The sequence below is a fragment of the Diabrotica virgifera genome, chromosome 10 (assembly GCF_917563875.1).
Source record: "Diabrotica virgifera virgifera chromosome 10, PGI_DIABVI_V3a".
In the NCBI taxonomy this organism is placed as follows: Eukaryota; Metazoa; Arthropoda; class Insecta; order Coleoptera; family Chrysomelidae; genus Diabrotica; species Diabrotica virgifera.
This window is the reverse complement of record NC_065452.1, coordinates 13205245-13228604: the sequence shown is the minus strand read 5'-3', so window position 1 is coordinate 13228604 and position 23360 is coordinate 13205245. Positions and strand designations below refer to the sequence as shown.

At 34.1% G+C, this 23360-nt stretch overlaps 1 protein-coding gene across 9 annotated transcripts in view; it reads right to left on the bottom strand.

The window, feature by feature from the left end:
* The window catches only part of LOC114335612 (inositol 1,4,5-trisphosphate receptor), a 258085-nt gene that overhangs the window by 198104 nt on the left and 36621 nt on the right, over nt 1-23360 (bottom strand). For all 9 annotated transcript variants that reach the window (XM_050641294.1, XM_050641298.1, XM_050641300.1 and 6 more), the window contains one exon: nt 20748-20834. In XM_050641294.1, coding sequence (XP_050497251.1) covers nt 20748-20834 — 87 coding nt within the window. The remainder of the gene's footprint in view (nt 1-20747; nt 20835-23360) is intronic.

Below are 23360 nucleotides of genomic sequence, written 5' to 3'. Positions count from 1 at the left end.
ATTAGTATTAGTTTTAGGATAAGATACGAAAAAATGACTAATAAAATAAAAAATAGTAAAATTGGCGAATGGATTTAGTGTCCGCAGTCATATAAACCCAAATAAACAACAAAACTGATGTTCTGAAAATTATTGTTCATGGACGTAATCTTTAAGTTTTCTCAAAATTACAATATTTGCTCCTCTTAAATATGGTGCTTCGTCAGTTGTTACACTTACTAGGTGGTTATAGCGCTAATTTAAAACTTTCCAAACAATTCCAGAGTACTTCAAAAATATCGTTTCCATTTGTTGAAATTTCGTGGATTTCATTCAGGCAGCCGACAAAACTCTACCGGAAACTCAAATAATTGCCCGCGTTATGTTGAAAATTTGCGGAAAAATCACCCGCTGCGAAAGTGTTAATTATATTAGCTGTGTTAATAGCTGCATTATCTATATTTATTTATTAATATTAACAATAATTAAAAAAACTTTAAATGAAAATAATTCACTTTTTTTCGTGGGCCGCAAAAAAATGTATAAAGGGCCGCATGCGGCCCGAGGGCCGCACTTTGCCCACCCCTGTTATAGCCTTATTCTTTAAGAATATCGTAGTAATAATGTTGTTGCTTTCTTCTTCTTCTTTAGCCTTAAGACATCCAACTTTAGACATAGGCCTCCCCCAATTCAATCCAGTGTTTTCTATTTTGCGCCATTTGTTTCCAGTTGTGTCCTCCAGTCTTCTTAGAGCCCCCGCAGACTGCAGACTTTTTATCGGCCGAGAGTTTAGTCGGGTTGGGCTGTTAGTGCGCATACCGAGCCAACTAAACGGTCGGGTTGGTGAAGGGGGTGCAGACTAGCAACAACTGTCGGCCAACTATTCTCGAACGATTAGTACTAAAGTTCGTATTCGACTGTTGAAGTGAGTGGTTGCATAATGAAAAAATTCTTCAGAAATGTGATTATTGCTCTCATACAACGGAGGAGGAAAACCAAGAAAAGATTCCGAGAGTATTGGGTGCATCCAATTCTCAGTAATACATTATTGAGTGGAAAATTTTACACGTTGCACACTTAATTACTTAATTACCCAAAAAAGTTTTTCGCCTTTTATCGGATGAGCATAGCCAACTTCAATTTCCCGCTTTCATGTTCTCGATACTGAAATATGGACTTGAATGCTGGACATTGAAGCAAGAACACGTAAATAAACTGCAGTCATTTGAAATGTGGTATTACAGAAGGATGCTTAGAATAGAATGGACACAGAAGAAAAGGAACACGGAAGTATTGCGAGAAATGGGCAAAGAATGCGAATTAATAAACACAATAAAAATCGAATCACACTAAAAAAGAAAGTTACAATATCTGGGACAAATAATGAGGGGACAGGGATATGAAATGCTAAGACTGATAATACAACTAGAAATAAAACACCGAAACAGTATACAGGGTGATTGATTAGTAGGGTAAAGCTCAATAGCTCCGCTATAGTAATAAATAGCAATAAAAGTTAATAACAAAAATTTTAGCCACCTTTGAGCTTCACATTACAAAATTAGTTAGAATGTTACAGGGTGTTCGGTAACACAGTGGCAGACCAAACTTATGTTTTTTTAAATGGAACACCCTATATTTTATTTTAAATTCGAAATCCTGTTAACTTCTCCATCACAAAAATATAAAGGTTTGTTATGTTATACAGGGTATTTACAAAGTTATAACCAATTTTATAGGAAAATCGTAACAAGTTCAACTCCCTGTATAAATAAAAATAAGCAAAACAACAATGGTTTATTAATGCCATATTTTTTAACGTATTGTCAAAATTTTCAAGAATGGTCGATATTGCTAATTTTCTTTATATCAAATACAGGGTGAGTCAAAACGCAAATACATTATTTTCTCAGTAATTTTAAATGGAACACCCTGTATTTTATATCACTATTGAAAAGTACCATTACCGTACTTTAATTTTTAGATAACATTCCCTATGTCTAAATTTATTAGTTTTCGAGATATTTTCATTTTTCAATGGACCAGTAGCGTGGCCACCCAAATCACCAGAATTTAATAAACTGGACTGATTTTTTTGGGGTTACGTTAATAATGAAGTTTATAAAATACTTCCAACAACAACGGATGAGATGAAAAATAGAATACAAAGTGTATTTCGATGTGTTAATTTACAAATGCTCCGTAGAGTAAGTAGCTCATTCAATGATCGTTTTTAGGCGTACATAAATGTGTTCGGAGATAATTTTGAACACCTTATGTAATTAAATATTAAAAATATTTTATTAAAAGTAGCTTCTAATTTTTTCAAACATGTTTTTTTGCAGAATGTATTACTGATAAATTATGTTTCGTTCTTTATTTGTTACATCGTTACATTTACATACAAAAGTAGTGTTTAATTGTCTTCACAAAATATTGTATTTTGTGTTTGTGTGTTTTTTTTGTAAAATTTATTACTAATTTTCTTTGTTTATTTGTTGCATTTACATAAAAAGAGTTTTTAATTGTTTCAAAAATGTTGCATGTAGTGGTTGTGTTTTTGTTTGTAAAATGTAATGCTAATATATTATTTTTATTTCTTTATTTGCTATAGTGTTACATTTATTACCGGATTGATAATCGGTAATCTTCAATTGTCAATTCAGTCATGGCTTACTTAAAATTTAGATAAATTTAAACACCTAAAATAATTTGCTCTGAAAAATGAAAATATCTCGAAAACTAATAAATTTGGACATAGGGAATGTTATATAAAAATTAAAGTACGCTAATGTTACTTTTCAATAATGATATAAAATACAGGGTGTTCCATTTAACATTACTGAGAAAATAATGTACTTGCGTTTTGACTCACCCTGTATTTGATATAAAGAAAATTAGCAATATCAATAATTCTTAAAAATTTTGACATTAAATAAAAAAATATGGCATTAATAAACCATTGCTGTTGTGCTTATTTTTATTTATACAGGGAGTTGAACTTGTTACGATTTTCATACAAAATTGGTTATAACTTTGTAAATACCCTGTATAACATTACAAACCTTTATATTTTTGTGATGGAGAAGTTAACAGGATTTCGAATATAAAATAAAATATAATAGGGTGTTCCATTAAAAAAAAACATAAGTTAGGTCTGCCACTGTGTTATCGAACACCCTGTAACATTCTAACTAATTTTGTAATGTGAAGCTCAAAGGTGGCTAAAATTTTTGTTATTAACTTTTATTGCTATCTATTACTATAGCGGAGCTATTGAGCTTTACCCTACTAATCAATCACCCTGTATAAAGAAGAAGAGTGTCATGGTTGAAGAATTTAAGGGACTGGTTTAAATGCAGTTCTATAGCACTCCTTAGAGCAGCCGTAGATAGAGTAAAGATAGTGATGATGCTATCCAACCTCCGATTAGTAGACGGCACTTAAAGAAGTAGCCAACTTCGGCAGACCTACCGAAATTTCGGTAGCCCTGGCAACACTGCCCTAACCATCTTTCCATTCTTTTCTCTGCGAAAATTTAATGGGAATTTTGGCGTGGAATCGTGGAAATACCAAATTATATTGTCAAAGCAAAAGACGCTAATACATTTTCTAAAGAAAGGCTATTTTCTTATCCATTGCCTGCTATTCTCTTTATTATTTATTATTAACGTAATTTCTATTTATATTATTAATATCCGCGACTTACATACAACAATGGAATGGATATTAGGATACATATTTGCATTTTTGTTTACATTACTGTAGTTCTCTACTTCTCTGAAAGGATAACAAAAGGCTACCTTCCTTCATTGTCTTAAACATTACTGTATTCAAAAATTCAAACCGTCATTTACATTTCGGATTACCGAATCCGAAAATTGTCCGAGAATTCTCCAAAACTGAACTATTGGCCGATAAAACAATCGTCGTGTGTGCGCACTTTGTAGTTAGCCAATACTGATTAAACAGTCGGCCGATAGTTTGCCGACTTTTTGGTTTGAATGCAGTCGGGACGCCCATCAAACTTTTTTTGTCGGCCGAGAGTGAATCGGTGTAATGTGCGCATCTGCATACCTCTCTGTACTGATTAAGAAGCCGACCAAACTATCGGCCGATAAAAAGTCTGCAGTTTGCGGGGGCTCTTAGAGCCCGCAAAATAAGTGAAAATCGTTATGTGTTAATAACTTTTATTAAAACTACTTTAGAACTTTAGTGATTCACCCAAAGTTGGGCATTGGGGTTCTTAACAAACCCTCAAAATTTTAGACCGATCCATTAATTAGTTTAAAAGTTATTCTATTTGTTTATCCCAGAGACCTTTATTTTGCAATAACATAAGACAGAAAATAATGAAAATAGGGCAATTCTGTGCATGTCAAATGAAAGTAGAAAAGTGATACTATCAAAATGTACTAAAAAAGATAAAAAATTATCTAATATAGTCAAAAATCCTAATGCCAAATTTTTGAAATTTTGTAGCTTATAAACATTTAGAATAACTTTAAAAATATTGCCCGTAGAAAAATTCATTTTATATATTCGAAAAGTTGGTATTTTACACGAATTTTTAAAAATATAGTGCAATTGGTGACTAGTCGTGGTAAGTGAAGGGGGAGCTGGGAGCCGACAAACGCACGAGTTCAAAAAGTAAAAAAGGCAACTTAAAACTACTATCATTTTCTATATCTCGGGATCTACTGAATATATTATTTTTCTTTTTTTAATTTGTATGTAATTTTTCTATACCTAGATTACAATAAATATGCAATTTGTCTATTTGCAATTTGACATTTATTAATTAACAGTCTAATTTGTTTAAAAAATTTTTGAAAAAATAATTTTTTCCCAAAAATCCATGTTTTTAATGATATTATCCTTATTAATCACAGAAAAAGTTAAGGTATAACTTAAGGTATACTTTAATAAATAAACTATCTTCAATAAATAATTATCTAATAAAAATAAGTTATTTACTAAAGTGTACTTTACCTTTTTCTATGATCATTAATGATACTATGATTAAAAAATATTTTTTAAAGAATTGTTTAAACAAATTAGACTGATTATTAATTAATAAATTTATAAACAAATTGCATATTTGTAATGCACGTAGAAATTACATACAAATTAAAAAAAGAAAGATCAAAATCCATTGAGTTGATCCAGAGATGCAGAAAATTGTATTAGTTTGAAATTGCTTTTTCGGTGTTTTAACTCGGTGGATTCGTAGGTTCCCCCTAGTAACCGTTTGAACTACATTTTTGAAAAATCGTAGAGGGTGCTGTGAAGATACAATGTTTGAGCAAATTTTTTAACAAAAAATACAAATCCCATTCTTTAAAATGGCATCAATGAAATTCCTTTATTATTATAAACAAATTAACTGTGAATAAAAAAAACACATGGCCAACTTTGTCCCAAATGAACCTAGGCTAAATTTTTTTATTTGAAGATTGGTGTTGAAATACCAGCTTTTCGAATATATAAAAAGCTTGTTCCTACGGATAATATTTTTAAAGATATTTTAAATGTTTATAAACTACAAAATTTCAAAAATTTGGTATTAGGATTTTTAAAATTTTGTTGTAATACATTTTTTAATACATTTTGATACCATCAGTCTTCTACTTTCATTTGGCATACTCAGAATTGCCCTATGTTCATTATTTTCTGTCTTATGTTATTGCAAAATAAATTTCTCTGGGATAAACAAATAGACTAATTTTTAAACTAATTAATGGATCGGTCTCAAATTTTGAAGGTTTGTTAAGTACCAAAATACTCACCTGGGTGAAACCCTAAAATTCTAAGTTAAATTTAGTAAAAGTTATTAACAAATATCGATTTTCATTTATTTTGAAATTTGCGGAGCAAAATATTGACTTTTAACATTCAAAAATGCTTTTGAATGTTTTTTGAAGCTTTTTCAATGTTTGATTAAAAAATCAAATTTTGTAATTTTATGTCAACTGTTCAGCTTTTGAATGGGGTGCAAAAAATCGAAACAATCGCGATTTTTACACTAAATCACAACCAAATTGTTAATAATTAAAAAACGGACGCGAACTCTACGCAGGAAACAGGTAGGTTTTATTCCTATAGGTTTACAATAACTAAAAAAGTAGTCAGCTACCTGGACCTTTGAGTGTCGTGAGAAAATCCTTATTTCTTTGGATTATAAGTTTAGTTAAAAGATTCCTTGGCGTGGTAAATCGTTCTTTTAAAGCGCATAATAGCCCGATCAGGGAACACAAAATTTTACGAAAACCTCCAAAAAAATAAAGGAAGGATGAAAATTTGGAAATAGCTAGTTGAAATTGTCTATTATATAAGAAAAAGTTTACAATTCTACATCCCCTCCATTTTACAAAAATTGGAAAATACGGGGTGAAAAATATTTTCTCGAGAGTGAAAAAATATACGTTCAAAATAAGTCTGGAATTGGATAAAATGACTACTTCTAAGCAAAGTTTTTCTAAGCTAGAGTTTTTCACTAAGTCAATACTTTTCGAGTTATTTACAAGTGAATATATTCATTTTTAACGAAAAAAACACATGTTTTTGGACGGTTTTTCGCAGATAACTCAAAAAGTAAGTATTCTAGCGAAAAAAATATTCTTAGTAAAAATCATCATCATCATCATCATGGTGCTACAGCCCTTAAAGGGCCTCGGCCTTCTCAAGCGTTCTACGCCATTCTGTTCTGTCCCTTGCCTGCACTTTCCAGTTGCCGACTCCGATCTTCTCGGCATCTTGTGTTACCCCGTCCATCCATCTCAACTTTGGTCTACCCCGTCTTCTCATTCCCACGGGTTGAGCTGTTAGAATCCTTTTTATCATGTTCGATTCAGGGGCTCGGGCTACATGTCCTGCCCACTGCAGGCGATTTCGCTTAATTATAGTGATAATATCTTTTCCACCAAACGTTTGCTTGTAGATATGCTGCAGTTCAAAGTTATATCTACGCCTCCATATTCCGTTCTCACAAACCGCTCCGAATATCTTGCGTAGTACCTTTCTTTCAAAAATTGATAGAGCGGATTCATCTGTTTTAGTTAGCGTCCATGCCTCTGAACCATATGTGAGAACGGGGACTATCAATGTTCTAAACAGCCTTATACCAGTTTTTTGAGACAGACGTTTGTTGGATAAGTACTTTGATAGACCATGATAATACCTGTTTGCAATTATTATTGGCCTTTTTATTTCCTCAGATGTGTCATTATTGGGGTTAACCGATGTCCCTAGATATATGAACTCTTTGACCGCTTCGAAGTTTTGGTCATTGATGATTAGATCTGCATCAACATTTCCAGCTCTTGTGTTTGTGTTGGTCGCCATGAATTTTGTTTTATTTTGATTTATATGTAACCCCATTAGTTCTGCTGCTGCTACTAGATCGGTTAGGATTTCCGCAGTTCTCGCCCTGGTTCTTGTTATAATGTCCACGTCATCTGCATATGCAAGAATTTGGACTGATCTATTAAATATTGTTCCTCTGCTATCTAAATTAGCGTCTCGTACAACTTTTTCTAAGGCTACATTAAAAAGCTGACACGCCAGCGCATCTCCCTGCCTTAACCCCTTATGTATTTCGAATGGGGTTGACGAGTATTTTTGAATTTTTACTGTTGATAGCATCTTCGCCATTGTCACTTTTATCATAGATATGAGTTTTTTTGGAATTCCCAACTCATTCATAGCATTGTAAAGACTTGGTCTTAAGACACTGTCATATGCCGCTTTAAGTAAAAATATAGCTTATAAAAAATTAAAAAAATGGTGTACGCTTGAGGTCTGCAGACCCAGCAGAAGTAGAGTTGTAGCTAATGAAAAGTAGGTTCTTCTTCGTCAAATTCCAAATCGAATATTTCAATGTGAAATAACCAAAAAACAGAGCACTTTTCGGGGAAAATTCATTACAACTTTTTTAAAGTGTTTAAAAAAAGGTTTATTTTTGTTTTTTAAAAAAACTTCTATTAAAAATAAGTTAGTTACGCTCAAAATATTGTTGGTCCCTTTCATTTTTTGGTACAAAAATCGCGAAAATCACCCCCTAATTAGCTTCCCAAAATAAAATTAATCATTACCGCTTCACAAGTTACTTTACTTATGTATTTTTTATATTATCTATAAGTTTCATTGGTTCAAAGTGCTCATTTTTGAAAAGAATTGGGTTTAAAATAAAACATTTTTTTTTAATTTTGAAAAAAAAATGGAATTGTTCATGAAATTAACTTAAAAATTATAAGTAATATCAAAAATCTTAAAGAGTAATAAAATGTACGTTTTGCTTTTCTGAATATTTGTGCTTTTTTGTTTTCTTGTTAGACCAAAATTCGTTATGCTATGGCTGTTCAAAATTTGCCTATACTCGTGATTAGTTACTCCTTCAAGCAATTTTAACTACAGCTTTTTCAAAAATAAGCACTTTGAACCGATGAAACTTACAGATCATATAAAAAATACATAAGCAAAGTAACTTGTGAAGTGGTAATGATAAAATTTATTTGTGATGCTAATTAGGGGGTGATTTTCGCGATTTTTTTACCAAAAAATAAAAGGGACCAACAATATTTTGAGCGTAACTCACTTTTAATGTTAATTTTTTTTTTAAAAACATAAATAAACCTTCTTTTAAACACTTTAAAAAAGTTGAAATGAATTTTCCCCGAAAAGTGCTCCGTTTTGGGGTTATTTCACATTGAAATATTTGATTTGAAATATGATAAAGAAGAATCTACTTTTCATTACCTACCACTCTGCTTCTACTGGGTCTACAGACCTCAAGCATACACCATTTTTTTCAGTTTTTTATAAGCTATATTTTTGCTAAGAAATTTTTTTCACTCAAATACTTACTTTTTGAGTTATTTCTGAAAAACCGTGCAAAAACATGTTTTTTTCTGTTAAAAATGAACATATTCACTTGCAAATAACTCGAAAAGTATTGACCTAGAGAAAAAACGTTATAGAACAAAAGTTGCTTAGAATTAGTTATTTTATCCAATTCCGGACTTATTTTGAATGTATATTTTTCACCTTCGAGAGGGGGTATTCCCCTCCATTTCTGAAAAATGGAGGGGATGCAGAATTGTAAATTTTTTCTTATATAATAATAGACAATTTCAACTACCTATTCCCAAATTTTCATCCTTCCTTTATATTTTTTGGGGTCATATTGTTCTTTGATCTGGCTATAATCTAATATTACGGTCTTGAACGACCTTAGTAACTCGAAGTTTGCCTTGTCCGGGACGTCTGCTGTAGTCGTTCATGTCTCTAAAGCGTTGAACAATACGGGAAATTGATGTAATGTGAAACTCACAACCTCCGACCGATAGCATGGTATTAGCTATTAAGTCCTTCGCTATATAAGGTCACTGTTTGAACACAATCATCGCGGGTCAAATTCCTTGTAGCGTGTTTAATTTCCTCCAAACAACAAAAAAATTATGGTTTTAATTGAAAATTTAATTAATAAATCTACTAATTTTCACAACAAACCAGACACTTTTTGACTGTTAACAATTTGACATTTATCAAGTTAATTTCTCATTGTCTATTTTAGGCTTGCTTATTAAACTAAGCAGAAACTAAGAAAAACATGGCTAGTTGTTAAAGTATCTAACTTTTTTATTATCCAACATAGCGAATGAATCAAAAAACAAAATGTTTAGAAAAGCTGAGGCTATAGTTGGGTTTTAATTTCAGTATTTTATGAATGCTAGAATATTTCATAGGATGTTGCGAACTTTGAGGAAAAAACACAGTTTGATTGGTACACCCGGTATACAATGACAATTTATTTGTCTAACAAGAATAATCTTACAGCGATATTAGAGAGTTATCAAGTAAAATTCTATCCATCCGTTATTTTGACACGTAAACGCTATTTTTTTACGGTATAAGTTTTAACGTATATGTAATTTTAGAGTTATCAAGTGGTCGAATTCCTGCTTCACGTTAATAGTTGGCAGCTGTCAGTCAAATTTCGTATTTGACAGCAAAATAATTAAATTTGTTTAATTTTTTTTCTGCTTTTGTTTTCTTTCACCCAAGATACATAGTATTTTGTAATTTTGCCTTGTTTTGTACAATTTGGATTTCAAATTTTTGTAAAACATATGGAAGAGATCTTAGAACAGGCAATGTTACTTGAAGCCAATGACAATGATATAGAGTACTTAATACTAAATCTCGTTTTAAATGATGATAACGTTCAAAATCAAAATGTACATCCTGTCTTTAATTTCGATACCTTAGAACCTCAACAAGCCAAACAGTATTTTCGGTTTGAAAAACAGGATATTCCAAGGCTTGTACAATTGTTAGGGATACCAGATATAATTGTAACAGAAACTGGCCATACCTGTACTGGTAAGTAATGCTGAGAGGAACTAAAACTGTAAACTCAACCAAACCAAAACAGACAACCAAAACCAAGCCAAGAAAACAAAAACAAAACACCTTTTAACATACAGAAATAAAATTTCATAACACAACATATTTATTACATGAACATGACAGAACTGAAATGGCCGAGTCACTCCGAGTCTTGCCGAATTGGTGCGATTCGCTGCTAACGTTACCGTATTTCAAGCCCGCTATCCGACCTACCGTAACGGAGTACGTTAACGTTAAAATCATTTCCGTTATTCAATATTCATACTGCGCATGCTCCATTGCTAAAATAACGTTACCGTATTCTCCTCGAGTTACTTGATAACTCTCTATTGTTAAAGAATAAGACTATAACATATTTATAAAACCACTTAAATCGGACAACAGGTTTAGGAAAGTTGAAGATATCAAAAATGACCCATTTTTAAAATACCCGTTAATTTCTTGGAGAAGTGTATTTAGAATTCAAAGTTGCTTGGATTCCCAGATAAGAAATAATTATTTGTTGTTAATATACAGGCATAAAGTTTTGGTCAGTTAGTAAACAAGCAACAAGAAATTTGTTTTACTCATTTTTGTCACTGTCAAGGTCACAAACGTAAAGGAACGTTTACACGTATCCAGTAACTGGCGCCAGCCTCTTTGACATGCCACTGCTTAACTACGTTTAAGCCGCGTTTACACGATGACAATTGGCGAAACAATTGTCAGAAGACAACTGACTGGCATGAAATTATTGTCTTCGTCTAAAGTCGCGTTTACACGATGGCAATTGGCGAGACAATTGTCATTGGACAATTGTCATCACGTGGTTGCGGATTGTCGGAGGCCAGTCCAGTTGAAAGAGAAGATGTTTCATGAGATGAAACATGGCCGACTGCTCGTCATCTAGAGGGAACTGGCAAAAAAACAAGACAGCACTACTGGCCTACACTGTTCACACGGCGCCAATTGTCGTGACAATTGAGATTTCGAGTGGTGGGGGGCTCACTGGGCGCAGCTCATTGTCCTCAGTCTACTCCCGGAGACAACTGAATTTTGGGCCAATTGTGAGGGCAGTTGTCAAGGCAATTGGACTGAAGTGTTTACACGAAGACAATAATTTCATGCCAGTCAGTTGTCTTCTGACAATTGTCTTGCCAATTGCCATCGTGTAAACGCGACTTAAACACTTCAGGCCAATTGCCTTGTCAACTGCCCTCACAATTGGCCCTTCAGTTGTCTCCGGGAGTAGATTGAGGACAATAAGCTGCGCCCAGTGAGCCCCCCACCACTCGAAATCTCAATTGTCGCGACAATTGGTGCCGTGTGAACGGTGTAGGCCAGTAGTGCTGTCTTGTTTTTTGCCAGTTCCCTCTAGTTGTCTTGTGTCAGTCAAAACATACACGTGGTTTGTATTATTTGTGTTACGTCTACTGCCATGGCAATAGTTGGCCTCGTATAAACATCTTCTCGTTCAACTGGACTGGCCTCCGACAATCCGCAACCACGTGATGACAATTGTCCAATGGCAATTGTCTCGCCAATTGTCGTCGTGTAAACGCGGCTTTACACGCATATAGTAGCTGGCGCCAGTCTCACTGGCACTCTTTCTTATTAAAAATCCAAACACTGCGTCTGAAATTTTACTCTTCACAGGTACGCCAGCGGCTGGAACGCTACGCGTTAGCTTTGTGGACTTTAAAAAAGCTTTCGATAGAGTAGACCGAGAAAATGTATGGAAAATACTAAAAATATATGGAACACCAAATACGTCAACCTGATCAGAATGTTTTATGCAAACTACCAAGCAAAAATACAACATAATGGAAAGATAACAGAAAACGTAAAAATAGAAACAGGCTTCAAGCAGGGATGCATATTGACGCCGATGCTATTTGAATTAATTATGGCCTGGATAATGAGGAAAGTGGAAGGTGGAAAAATGGGATTAACATGGAATATGACAAGAAAACTGGAAGATTTAGAATTCGCGGATGATGTATGCTTGCTGACAGAAAATAAACATCAGATGAAGAACAAATTGAAAAACCTATCAAACACAGCTAACAAAGTAGGATTAAAATTAAACATGAAGACAACGGAAATACTCAAGGTTGAAGAAAAAAAGGACGAAATTAAGTTGCATGAGTAAGAAATCAAAGAAGTAGAAAAATGCACATATCTAGGAGCAGTTATACAGAAAGATAGTGGAACAAAACAGACGTCCAAAAGAGAATAATTAAAACTCAACCTTTAACTCAGTATCCAAAATTTGGAGTTAGTGAGATAACAAGAAACACGAAAATTAGAATTTTTAACATCTGTGCAAAAAGTGTATTACGATACGGTGCTGAAACATGAAAAAACGATAAACAAGATATAGGTAAGGTACAAAAGTTTATAAACAAATCTCTAAGAAGAATACTTAGAATATACGGGCCACAGAAAATCACAAATACCGAATTATGGGAGAAAACAAGGCAATAGCCCGTTCTTGAATCTATAACGAGAAGGAAATAGAAATGGATTGATCACACGCTTAGGAAAGATTCAAACAATGTAAAGAAACAAGGACTTGGAAGAGGAGTGTAAGGAAAGAAAACGAATCGGTAGGACTAAGCTGGGGAGAAGTATAAAAGAAAGCTAAAAATAGAAAGTAATCAAATATACTACCAAACGAAAGAATATATAAAAGATCTGACGAAATGCCTACTGCCTACATAGCAAATAGCGACGTAAGGGGTGCGTTGACCTAGCCAATCATCCGCTATCAGTTATACCGGCTAGGAAAAGCGTAAATCGCCCTTTGCTCCACTTAAGAAGAGAGAGAGAGTATCCTTTGACAAAAATATATCACACATCGAACTTACCGTTCAAAAGTAAAAATTTACAACTCGCTCTGTGTATTAAATAATAATGGGAGCAGGAACTGTCTCATTCCCCATAGGGGCGCCCATAAGTGATGTAGTACTATTTTATAGTACTATGTACAATTCCGCATGACTCACCCTGTATGAAAAAATCTACTAGCCAGTCCTGTGTATTGTATAAACACGTGCCGAAATTGTCAACACCTTTAACAATATAGTAATCGAAAAATGTGGTCAAATTTTACCAGAAGTTGTAAAAAATACAGAGTTGTAAAAACAGTTATCCATTGACGTTTTTGATATCAATAGATATTTTTGAATTCATTGCAACCACCTTTCTTGATAAAAGACCAAAATAGACCAAGACATTTAGCACTAAAACATAGGAATAAATCCATTTTTAAATACACACTTAGAAACTTGCAACTTTTTGTATTGTGTTCAGAATGACGCCAGGGAAAAAGTCTACAATAGAAAAATGGGTGAAAATGTTTACTTTCTCTTTAAAGTGTATAACATGCATCCAAAAGTGCATAAACATGTCAAAATCAGTATATTAAGAGCCAGATTCGATATTCGGGGGGTTTTTTGGGGTTACTGAACACGAATACGCAATCAGCACCGACCCCCCATGCACCTGGACCTAGTGCCCAGGGAGACTGATATGCATGTCATCTTCTTCAATTTCGAGTTTTCGGAGATCAGTTCTGATGGCATCTTCGTGTTTAGCAACCTCAAAAATCCCCAGAGTAATCTATTTGCATCAATTTAGTGTCAGAAAGCCTCGAAATTACAGAAGGTGACGTGCATATTAGCCACCCTGGGCACTAGAAGCTCCGAGGGTAGGTTCTGATGTCATTTTCGTGTTCAAAAACCACAAAAACTCCCCATTAATCTGTTTGTATTAAAAACCCCCCGATTAATATGTTTGTATTAAGGACCCCGCAGAAACCTTATGGGAAATGGCTCTCTGTCAAATGCTCTGAAACTTTGGGTTCTGGTAGTCCTTGATGTGTAGAACAAACTACTCAAAGGTCGCGTAGCTCCAAAAAATCATGGCTTTAAGATATAAGCCTCTGAAGTTATAGGTACCTACAGTGAGGCCGTTTGAGTTGGAATAAATTCATTTTCTCGAGAATGGGCGACTCTGGAGATAAATTACGAATTAAGTCGATTTTCATTTTTAAATTATAATTTTTTGGCATGTACAGGGTGTTAGTAAATAAGTATGAAAAATTTTAAGGGCTAATTCTACATGAAAAATTAATACCAGTTTGCTCCATAAACATATGTCCACAAATGCTTAGTTTCGGAGATACGGGGTGTTGAAATTTTTATTTCAAACTGCCAATTTATTTATTGCTCTAAGACCAGTTGAGCTATGAAAATGAAATTTGGTGAGTTTTAGGAGGTAGTTATTACGAATTTTTTGACATACAATTTAGAATTTTGTATTTATCATTGGCGCGCCTACGGGAAATGGTCTGAATTATTTAAAAAAAAAAATAGTACGCCACTGAGATATTTCGGATTAGAAATTATTTTTAAATTCCACGTCTAATTTATGATAAAAAACCTCTCTTGCCTTTTTTCATATGATGCACCGTTTTTATGCAGAAAAATAAAACATCTGGCGCGTATTTTTCATTTCTTAATACATCATCAAGAACTATCCAATATAATAATACTAAACTAGAACAATAACAGAAAATATTTTTTGAAAATCATTTTTGAATTCCTCGTTCAATTTACGATAAAAAATCTTTCTTTCCTTTTTTTCATACGAGGCGCCGTTTTTATACAAAAAAATAAAACATCTTAACGCTTACCAAGTATTTGAGGTAGTTTCCATATGCATAGAAACTAAGTTCAAATACTTTGTAAACGTTAAGATGTTTAATTTTTTTGCATAAAAACGGCGCCGCATATGAAAAAAAAGGCAAGAAAGATTTTTTGTCATCAATTGAACGAGGAATTCAAAAATGATTTTTAGTTTGACATATCTCAGTGGCGTACTATTTTTTTCTTCAAAAAATTCAGACCATTACGCGTACGCGCGCCAATGATGAATATAAAATTATTCTGTTACCTGTAAAGGAGATCATTTCAAACATTTCTTGCAGCTTTGCACCTAGTTGAAATGGTATTAGTAATATTTTCTGTTATTGTTCTAGTTTAGTATTATTATATTGGATAGTTCTTCATGATGTATTAAGAAATGAAAAATATGCGCCAAGATGTTTTATTTTTCTGCATAAAAACGGTGCATCATATGAAAAAAAGGCAAGAGAGGTTTTTTATCATAAATTAGACGTGGAATTTAAAAATAATTTCTAATTCGAAATATCTCAGTGGCGTACTATTTTTTTCTTTAAAATAATTCAGACCATTGCCCGTAGGCGCGCCAACGATGAATACAAAATTCTTAATTGTATGTCATAAAATTCATAATAACTACCTCCTAAAACTCACCAAATTTCATTTTCATAGCTCAACTGGTCTTAGAGCAATAAATAAATTGGCAGTTTGAAATAAAAATTTCAACACCCCGTATCTCCGAAACTAAGCATTTGCGGACATATGTTTATAGAGCAAACTGGCATTAATTTTTCATGTAGAATTAGTCATGAAAATTTTTCACACTTATTTACTAACACCCTGTATATCATACTAGTGACGTCATCCACCTGGGCGGGATGACCCGTCATCCACATGGGCGGGATGACCCAATCAATGATTTTTTTTTAAATAAGAATAGGGGTCGTGTGGTAGCTCATTTAAAAGGTTATACAATTCTCTATTTACTAATATAATCATTATAATAATTATTTATACAGGGTGCCCAAAAATTTTTTTGAATTACATTAATTGAGACAAAAAGAAGAATGGATATAATTTATTTAATTCGAAATACATTTTACTGCTGTCAGAAAACAAAAAAAAATGTTAATTTGAAAAATAAACATTGCTTTTCGCTTAAATTAAATGTCCAAACTGCTAAGAGACAGGTGGGTGGCAGCTTTAATATTGAATTCAAGCGAAAAACAATATTTATTTATCAAATAAATATTTTTTCCTGTTTTCAGACAATAGCAAAATGTATTTCGAATTAAATAAATTATATACATTCTTCTTTTTGTCTCAATTAATTTAATTCAAAAAATTTTTTACACCCTGTATAAATAATTATGTTAATGTTTATATTAGTGAATAGAGAATTGAATAGCCTTTCAAATGAGCTATCACACGACCCCTATTCTTATTTAAAAAAATCATCCATTGCGTCATCACACCCAGATGGATGACTTCACTAGTATGATGTACATGCCAAAAAATTATAATTTAAAAATAGCAATCGACCTGAATTCGTAATTTATCTCCGGAGTCTCCCATTCTCGAGAAAATGAATTTATTCCACCTCAAATGTCCTCACTGTACCTATAACTTCAGAGGATTATATCTTAAAACCATGATTTTTTGGAGCTACGTGCCCATTGAGTCTTTTGTTCTACATATCAAGGACTACCAGAACCCAAAGTTTCAGAGCATTTGACAGACAGCCATTTCCCATCAGGTTTATGCGGGGTCCTTTAGTGCCGAAAACCTTCGAAAGTCTAGAAGATGCCGTGCCTCAGCAAGGACCCTGGGCACCAGGTGCTCCGAGGGTCAGTTCTGACGACGTGTTCTTCAGCGATCCCAAAAACCTCCGAGTAATGAGTTGGCATCAATTGAGTGCCGAAAACCCTAGAATCTCCAGATGACGTGCCTTAGCAGTAACCCTGAGCACCAGGTGCTTCGGGGGTCGGTTCTGATTGCGTATTCATGTTCAGTGATCCCAAAAACCCCTTAGAATAACAAAATCTGGTACTTAATATTCTGAAACTCTACCTTTACTTCTGGATCTGTTTAATGAAGTATATAAAACCGGAAAAATCCCACAGGAATGGTTGGTGTCCACCTTTGTAGCAATACCAAAAATAATATATGCCAAATATTGTTCATACTATAGGACAATATCACTAATAAGCCATACCCTCAAAATATTTCTAAAGGTGATTCATGGAAGATTATACAGAAAGCTAGAAGATGATATGGATGATACCCAATTTGGGTTCCGCAAAACACTTGGAACAAGACAGGTATTAAAATAAAATAAAAATTCCATTTTTATTCAGTTGCAATGCGAAGGCAAAACAATCTTATTTTTCAATTAGAATACGGAGCGCAGTCCAGCCCTCTGAATCCACGATTTTCGACTCTTGTTGGAGTCTCATCGGAGAGAACGTAGGCCTGCTACTCGCAATTGACCAACTGAATTGATCCAATTGACCAACACCGAGAGTTGCCTTCGCATTGCAACTGAATAAAAATGGAATTTTTATTTTATTTTTATATTGGTCGTTACTTCTTTGAGTAACTAGGTCCATTTTTTGTTGGAATTTACCAGCTGAACAGACGGGGTCGTGAATTGTAAGTTTTTGAATTCCCTATTTAATATTTTAATATTTTTAAATATTATTAATATTGCAATTAGGATTGAAAACTACTTCATAAGACAGGTATTGTTTGCGTTTAATGTCCTCTCTCAAAGATGCTTAGATATGAACATAGATATTTATTCCTATTTCATCGACTTCGAAAAAGCATTCGACAGGGTCCTACATGAAAAACTATAGAATTATTGAAAAACAGAGATATAGACAGACGAGCTTTACGAATTATCACCAAATTGCACTGGAATCAAAAGGCCAATATAAAGATAGACGAACAAGAGTCCGAGAATATTGATATAAAAACAGGAGTAATGGGGCTAGTACACGTTGGGCCAATCAGTTGGGCCAACGTGTACAGGACCACTTGGCATGAGTTTGCGATTGGTGGTCAGCGTTGGTCTACAAACCGAATTTTGTCGGTATTTGGTGCACAAATCAAAGGATTTTTGGGACTTGCGCGATATGCCAAACAGCTGTTTGGTTCTGAACACGTTGTTGTCGTTGAGTTTAAAATATTTGTTTTCTCTTCTCACAATACTGACACTGTTTATTAGTATTACTTTTAAGGTTGTGTTTTAATATTAATACTTTTTTCGGTGTAAAAGCACCGTCGTTTGCGCCATTGTTTTTAATCACTCTTGTTTGGTACACTTTTCTATAAGCATTGAACACGTTGTACAAATTAATTGCGGCGGCTGCTACAGTCTCCACATCCATATATCCATAATCAGAGTTTGTTTTTTGATAACTCCACCAACGTGTAATCACCATGTATTCACTGTTCTTACTTGGCCCAACTTATTGGCCCAACTCATTGGCCAACTAGTTGGCCCAACGTGTACTGGAGCCATAAGACAGGGCTGTGTTCTACCGCCAATACTGTTTAACGTGTACAGTGAATCCATATTTCAGGAAGTGACAGCGGAACTAAAAGATGGAATTTCTATAAACGGAAGAATAGTACATAACATAAGGTTCGCAGATGACAACGTTATAATGGCAGTCGCCCTGGAATCGCTACAAGAATTGGTAAATAGAATTAACGATTATTGCATTAGATATGGACTAAAAATAAACAAGAAAAATACCAAATTTATGAATGTCTCAAAAACACAACATGGAAATGAAAGGTTATACAAATATATGGGGACCTGAGTTAATGACAAAAATGATCAAAGCAAAGAAATTAAAGTCCGAATTGAAACTGCAAGGCAAGGTTTTATAAAAACGAAGACAATGCTTACAAAGACCTTCAGTTGCCTCTCAGATTGAGGGCTCAAAGATGCCACATATTTTCTATATTACTAGACGGAATGGTAGACTGGACATTGAAGAGACAACACATAAGAAAAATAGAAGCGTTCGAACTCTGGTGTTACAGAAGAATATTGAAAATTCAGTGGGTTCAAAGGATTACCAATGTTGAAGTACTACGATTTTTAAATAAGGAGTTAGAAATTATGAACAGTAAAAAAACAAGAAAACTGGAATATTTGGGTCACATATCCAGAGCAGAAAAATATGAGTTGCTGAGAATTATTGTGCAAGGAGGGATTTAAGGAAGAAGACGCATCTCCTGGTTAAGGAACCTTAGGGAATGGTTTAACTGTAGTTTATTACAACTATTCAGAGCAGCAGCCAACAAAGTGACCATAGCAATTATGATATCCAATTTCCGATAGGAGGTGGAACTTTAAGAAGAAGAAGGTACTTAATATACTGATTTTGACATGTTTATGCACTTTTAGATGCATATTATGAACTTCAAAATGCATTTTCACCTATTTTTCTATTGTAGACTTTTTCCTGACGTCATCGTCATCATGAACACAATGCAAAAAGGTGCAAGTCTCTAGGTGCTGTGTTTAAAAATCGATTTATTTTTTCCTAACTGTCCTGGTCTAAAAATATCTTTGTTTATTTCTTTCGATTTTTTCCGAGTTAAATCGTTTCTGTAGAACTTTCAAATAACGTAAGAAAATGATAAGAATGCTATTTATCAGGCGATTAATAATTATAACAACCGAAATTTCCGCTCCCAGCTTACACTTACAGCTGAGATTGATAATGTTTTTATAAGAAACTTCATAGTAAATGTAGAACATTATTGCAAATGGGTAAATCTAAACCACTGTTTTGAATTCCCATCGACATGTTATGCTGAAAAATCAGTTTCATCAACAGAATAATTTTAAACTTAATATATTTTGTGAAAATTAAATATTCTATATTTATTCTACGGTATATTATTAAAGAAAATATCAAAATATGATACCAGAGACTAATCATATACGGAGAATTATGGACATTGAATAATAGTCAACAACCATTAGTAAAAGAGAGAAATGTAAAACCAAAAAACTATCAGCACCACTAAAACAGGCTGAAATAACGGAGGCGACTTGGCAAAGTAAAGATATACGAGATGAATAAAATGTACAGATTATTAATGGAAACAAAACCATAAACACTAGTAGTAGTCTAAGAGCTAGTGAACCCTCGGACTAACGGTCTTCCTGTAAGGCTAGAAATTTTTCTAGTGATAATTCATAGCACACCAAGGCTAAAAACCATGACCTGACAGGCATCAGCCCTTCACGTGTATCTACCAGGTTTTATGGAAAAAATTAATTAATTTTTTTCCGGGATTTCCGATTTTTTTCAGGAAGTGACAGTAGCCCAGTTTTTATTATTTTCTCGAGATATCCCAGTTAAAAAAATGATTGTTCTGCAAGTCCATTGCAAATTCTTCCAACGCGTTTCAATTCGAAGTTCCATTCCAAAAAAACGGAACTCGAACAGTTCTCCCCTCCACTTTAACGTGGCGGTATTTTACGAGTACGATCACTTTAACAGGTTATAATTTTTTACACCTTCTCCGTATATGCCAGTCATAAACTGGATCATAAAATCTAGATCTTTACCTATGATCTGTTCAATTTTCAGCTCTTACTATAAATAAACACTGGAGATATGATTTTAAGAAAAAAAAAAAAAGAAAAATTGAACAACTTACCTGGACTACATTTCCGTACTGAACTTTTGTGCCTAATAATTTCTTATTTTCTGATTCATTTTGTTTTTTCTCGATTTCTGCGGCATGCTGGAAGAAATGGTTATCATATAATTCACTTATATTTTCGTTTTTATACAAAAGAAAAGCGAAAGAAACTTTTCCAAAATATTTATAAAAAAAATACACCTTAGGAAATAAATCCTACATTAATTATTTTTGTTGTTAAAGACCTGCACGGACTTATGGAGATGGTGTGTCTGTCTGTCTGTGCGATAACTCTCGAGAAACAAGTCCTAAATTTTAAAAATTGGTACAGAGACTTCACTTCGTCCAAATCAGAGAGACTAGACACCAACAGTCACACAACATTCACCAAAGCAACAGATAGCTCCAGATAAAGACTTTGTTCACTTTCCAAGAATTGCATATTAGTGAGAAGAGAAGTTTCAAAATGGTAATTTAATTCAGTATTATTGAAACACCATTGATTTTAAAAATATCCATCCATTTATCCTATGACTCTACAGCCCAATTCTAGCCATGGTCTCCCTCAGCAAATAATATCTCCATTCGTTACGGTCTGTAGCTATCCTCCTCCACGATCTGCTGCCAAGAAGTTTTCTGGCGTCCTCATACACAGCATCCTCCCATCGCTTTCTTACAATAGGTATCTTCCCTCGCATTCTTGCATTCCACAGTTTTTTTGAAGCATATCCCTTTTCTTCCATCCTAAATACGTGGCCTGTCCAGTGAAGACGCTGTAGGCGGACATATTGAAATAAAGGTGGTTCTTTATAAGGGGGGATTCAGTGAAACGGTACGATTTGACAACGCTGCTAACGATAAAATAGAGGAGTCGTGGGCTTGCGACGTAAACGTTGTGAATCTAAAGAGTGGGAAGTTTAGTTATCATAGAGCCGTGGTCCGGTGAACAACGCGCATTTGCTGTGAAAGCTTATTACAAAAATGGTGAAAGTTTTGTGCATGTACAACGAGAATTTCATTTACACTACCATTTGCCGCCCCGTTCACAAGACCAAGTTACAAGACTTGGGTTAGGAACTTTGAAAGTAGTGGTTTAACATCACAAAAAAGAGGTGTCAGTGTCAGAACTGCTCGCACACCACAGAACATTGAAGCGGTGCCAAACTCATTACACGTGAGTCCTCGAAGATCTCTGCGACGACTCGCATGTAATGAATTTGGCACCGCTTCAATATTCTGTGGTGTGCGAGCAGTTCTGACACTGCCACCTCTTTTCTGTGATATTGAACCACTACTTTCAAAGTTCTTAACCCAAGTCTTAATAGCCATAATAGACGGAACTGCAGCGCAGAGCGGCAAATGGTAGTTTAAACGAATGTACATGCACAAAATTTCACCATTTTTGTAATAAGCTTTCACAGCAAATACACGTTGTTCACCCGACCACGTCTCCATGATAATTAAACTACCCACTCTCTAGACTCTAGATTCACAACGTTTACGTCGAAAGCCCGCGGCTCCTCTATTTTATCGTCAGCAGCGTTGTAAAATCGTACCCTTTGACTGAATCACCTTGTATATATTATATATTTCATTGTATCTGATTCGCCACCTGTTCTTCTCATTTATAGTGCCTATTATGCATATCACCGTATCGCCTTTCTTTTAAAGATGTTCATGCGGCTTCCAGATTTTTGAGTCAATATCTCACTATTCGCCGGATTATGGTCTTGTAGATTCGTATCTTAACCTTGTATCTTCTTAGATCTACATCTTAGATGTTCGTCTGATGATTTAAATATCTGGTTGATAGCAAAGTATGCCGTATTAGATAGGATCATTCGTCTGCTAAACTCTGCATCGTCGATGTTGCCTTCGTGATGTTGACTCCTAAATAGAGAGATAATTTCCTGTTTGAAGTTGTCAACTTAAGAAAAATAATAAATAAAAAAAATAATGAAGGTCACATATTTACAATAAATGACGAAATCAACGAAATACAACTAAGATGGTTTGGTCACGTACAAAGAATGCATGAGGACAGAATCTAAAAACAAGCACAACACTGGAAACGCACAAGGTAGAAAAAGAGGTAGACCGGGGAAAAGTTGGCAGGAAGGAATAAACAAAGTCATGGATGAAAGAGATCTGCAAGTAGATCAATGTGCGGACAGAGAGGAATGGCGAACGGGTATCGGAAGACGGAGAACGTTGTAAATCGATAGTATGTATATAAACTTACGTGCATAGAAATCGGCCCACTTAAAAGTTTGGTCATTTTTGACGTCTCGTATTTCCTAAACCTGTTGGCCGATTTAAGTGATTTTTTTTAACATGCTATAGCCTGATTCTTTAACAATAGCGATGTAATAATATTGTTGCTAAACAGGTAAATTTTCATTGTATACAGGGTGTACGAATCAAACCGTGTTTTTTTCTCAAAGTTCGCATCACCCTGTGGAATATTCTAGCATTTATAAAATACTGAAATTAAAACCCAACTATAGCCTCAGGTTTTCATAACATCCTGTTTTTATATTCATTCGTTTAAATTGGATAATAAAAAAGTTAGGTACTTTAACAACTAGACATGTTCTTCATCAATACACGGTGTTTCTAAATAAGTGC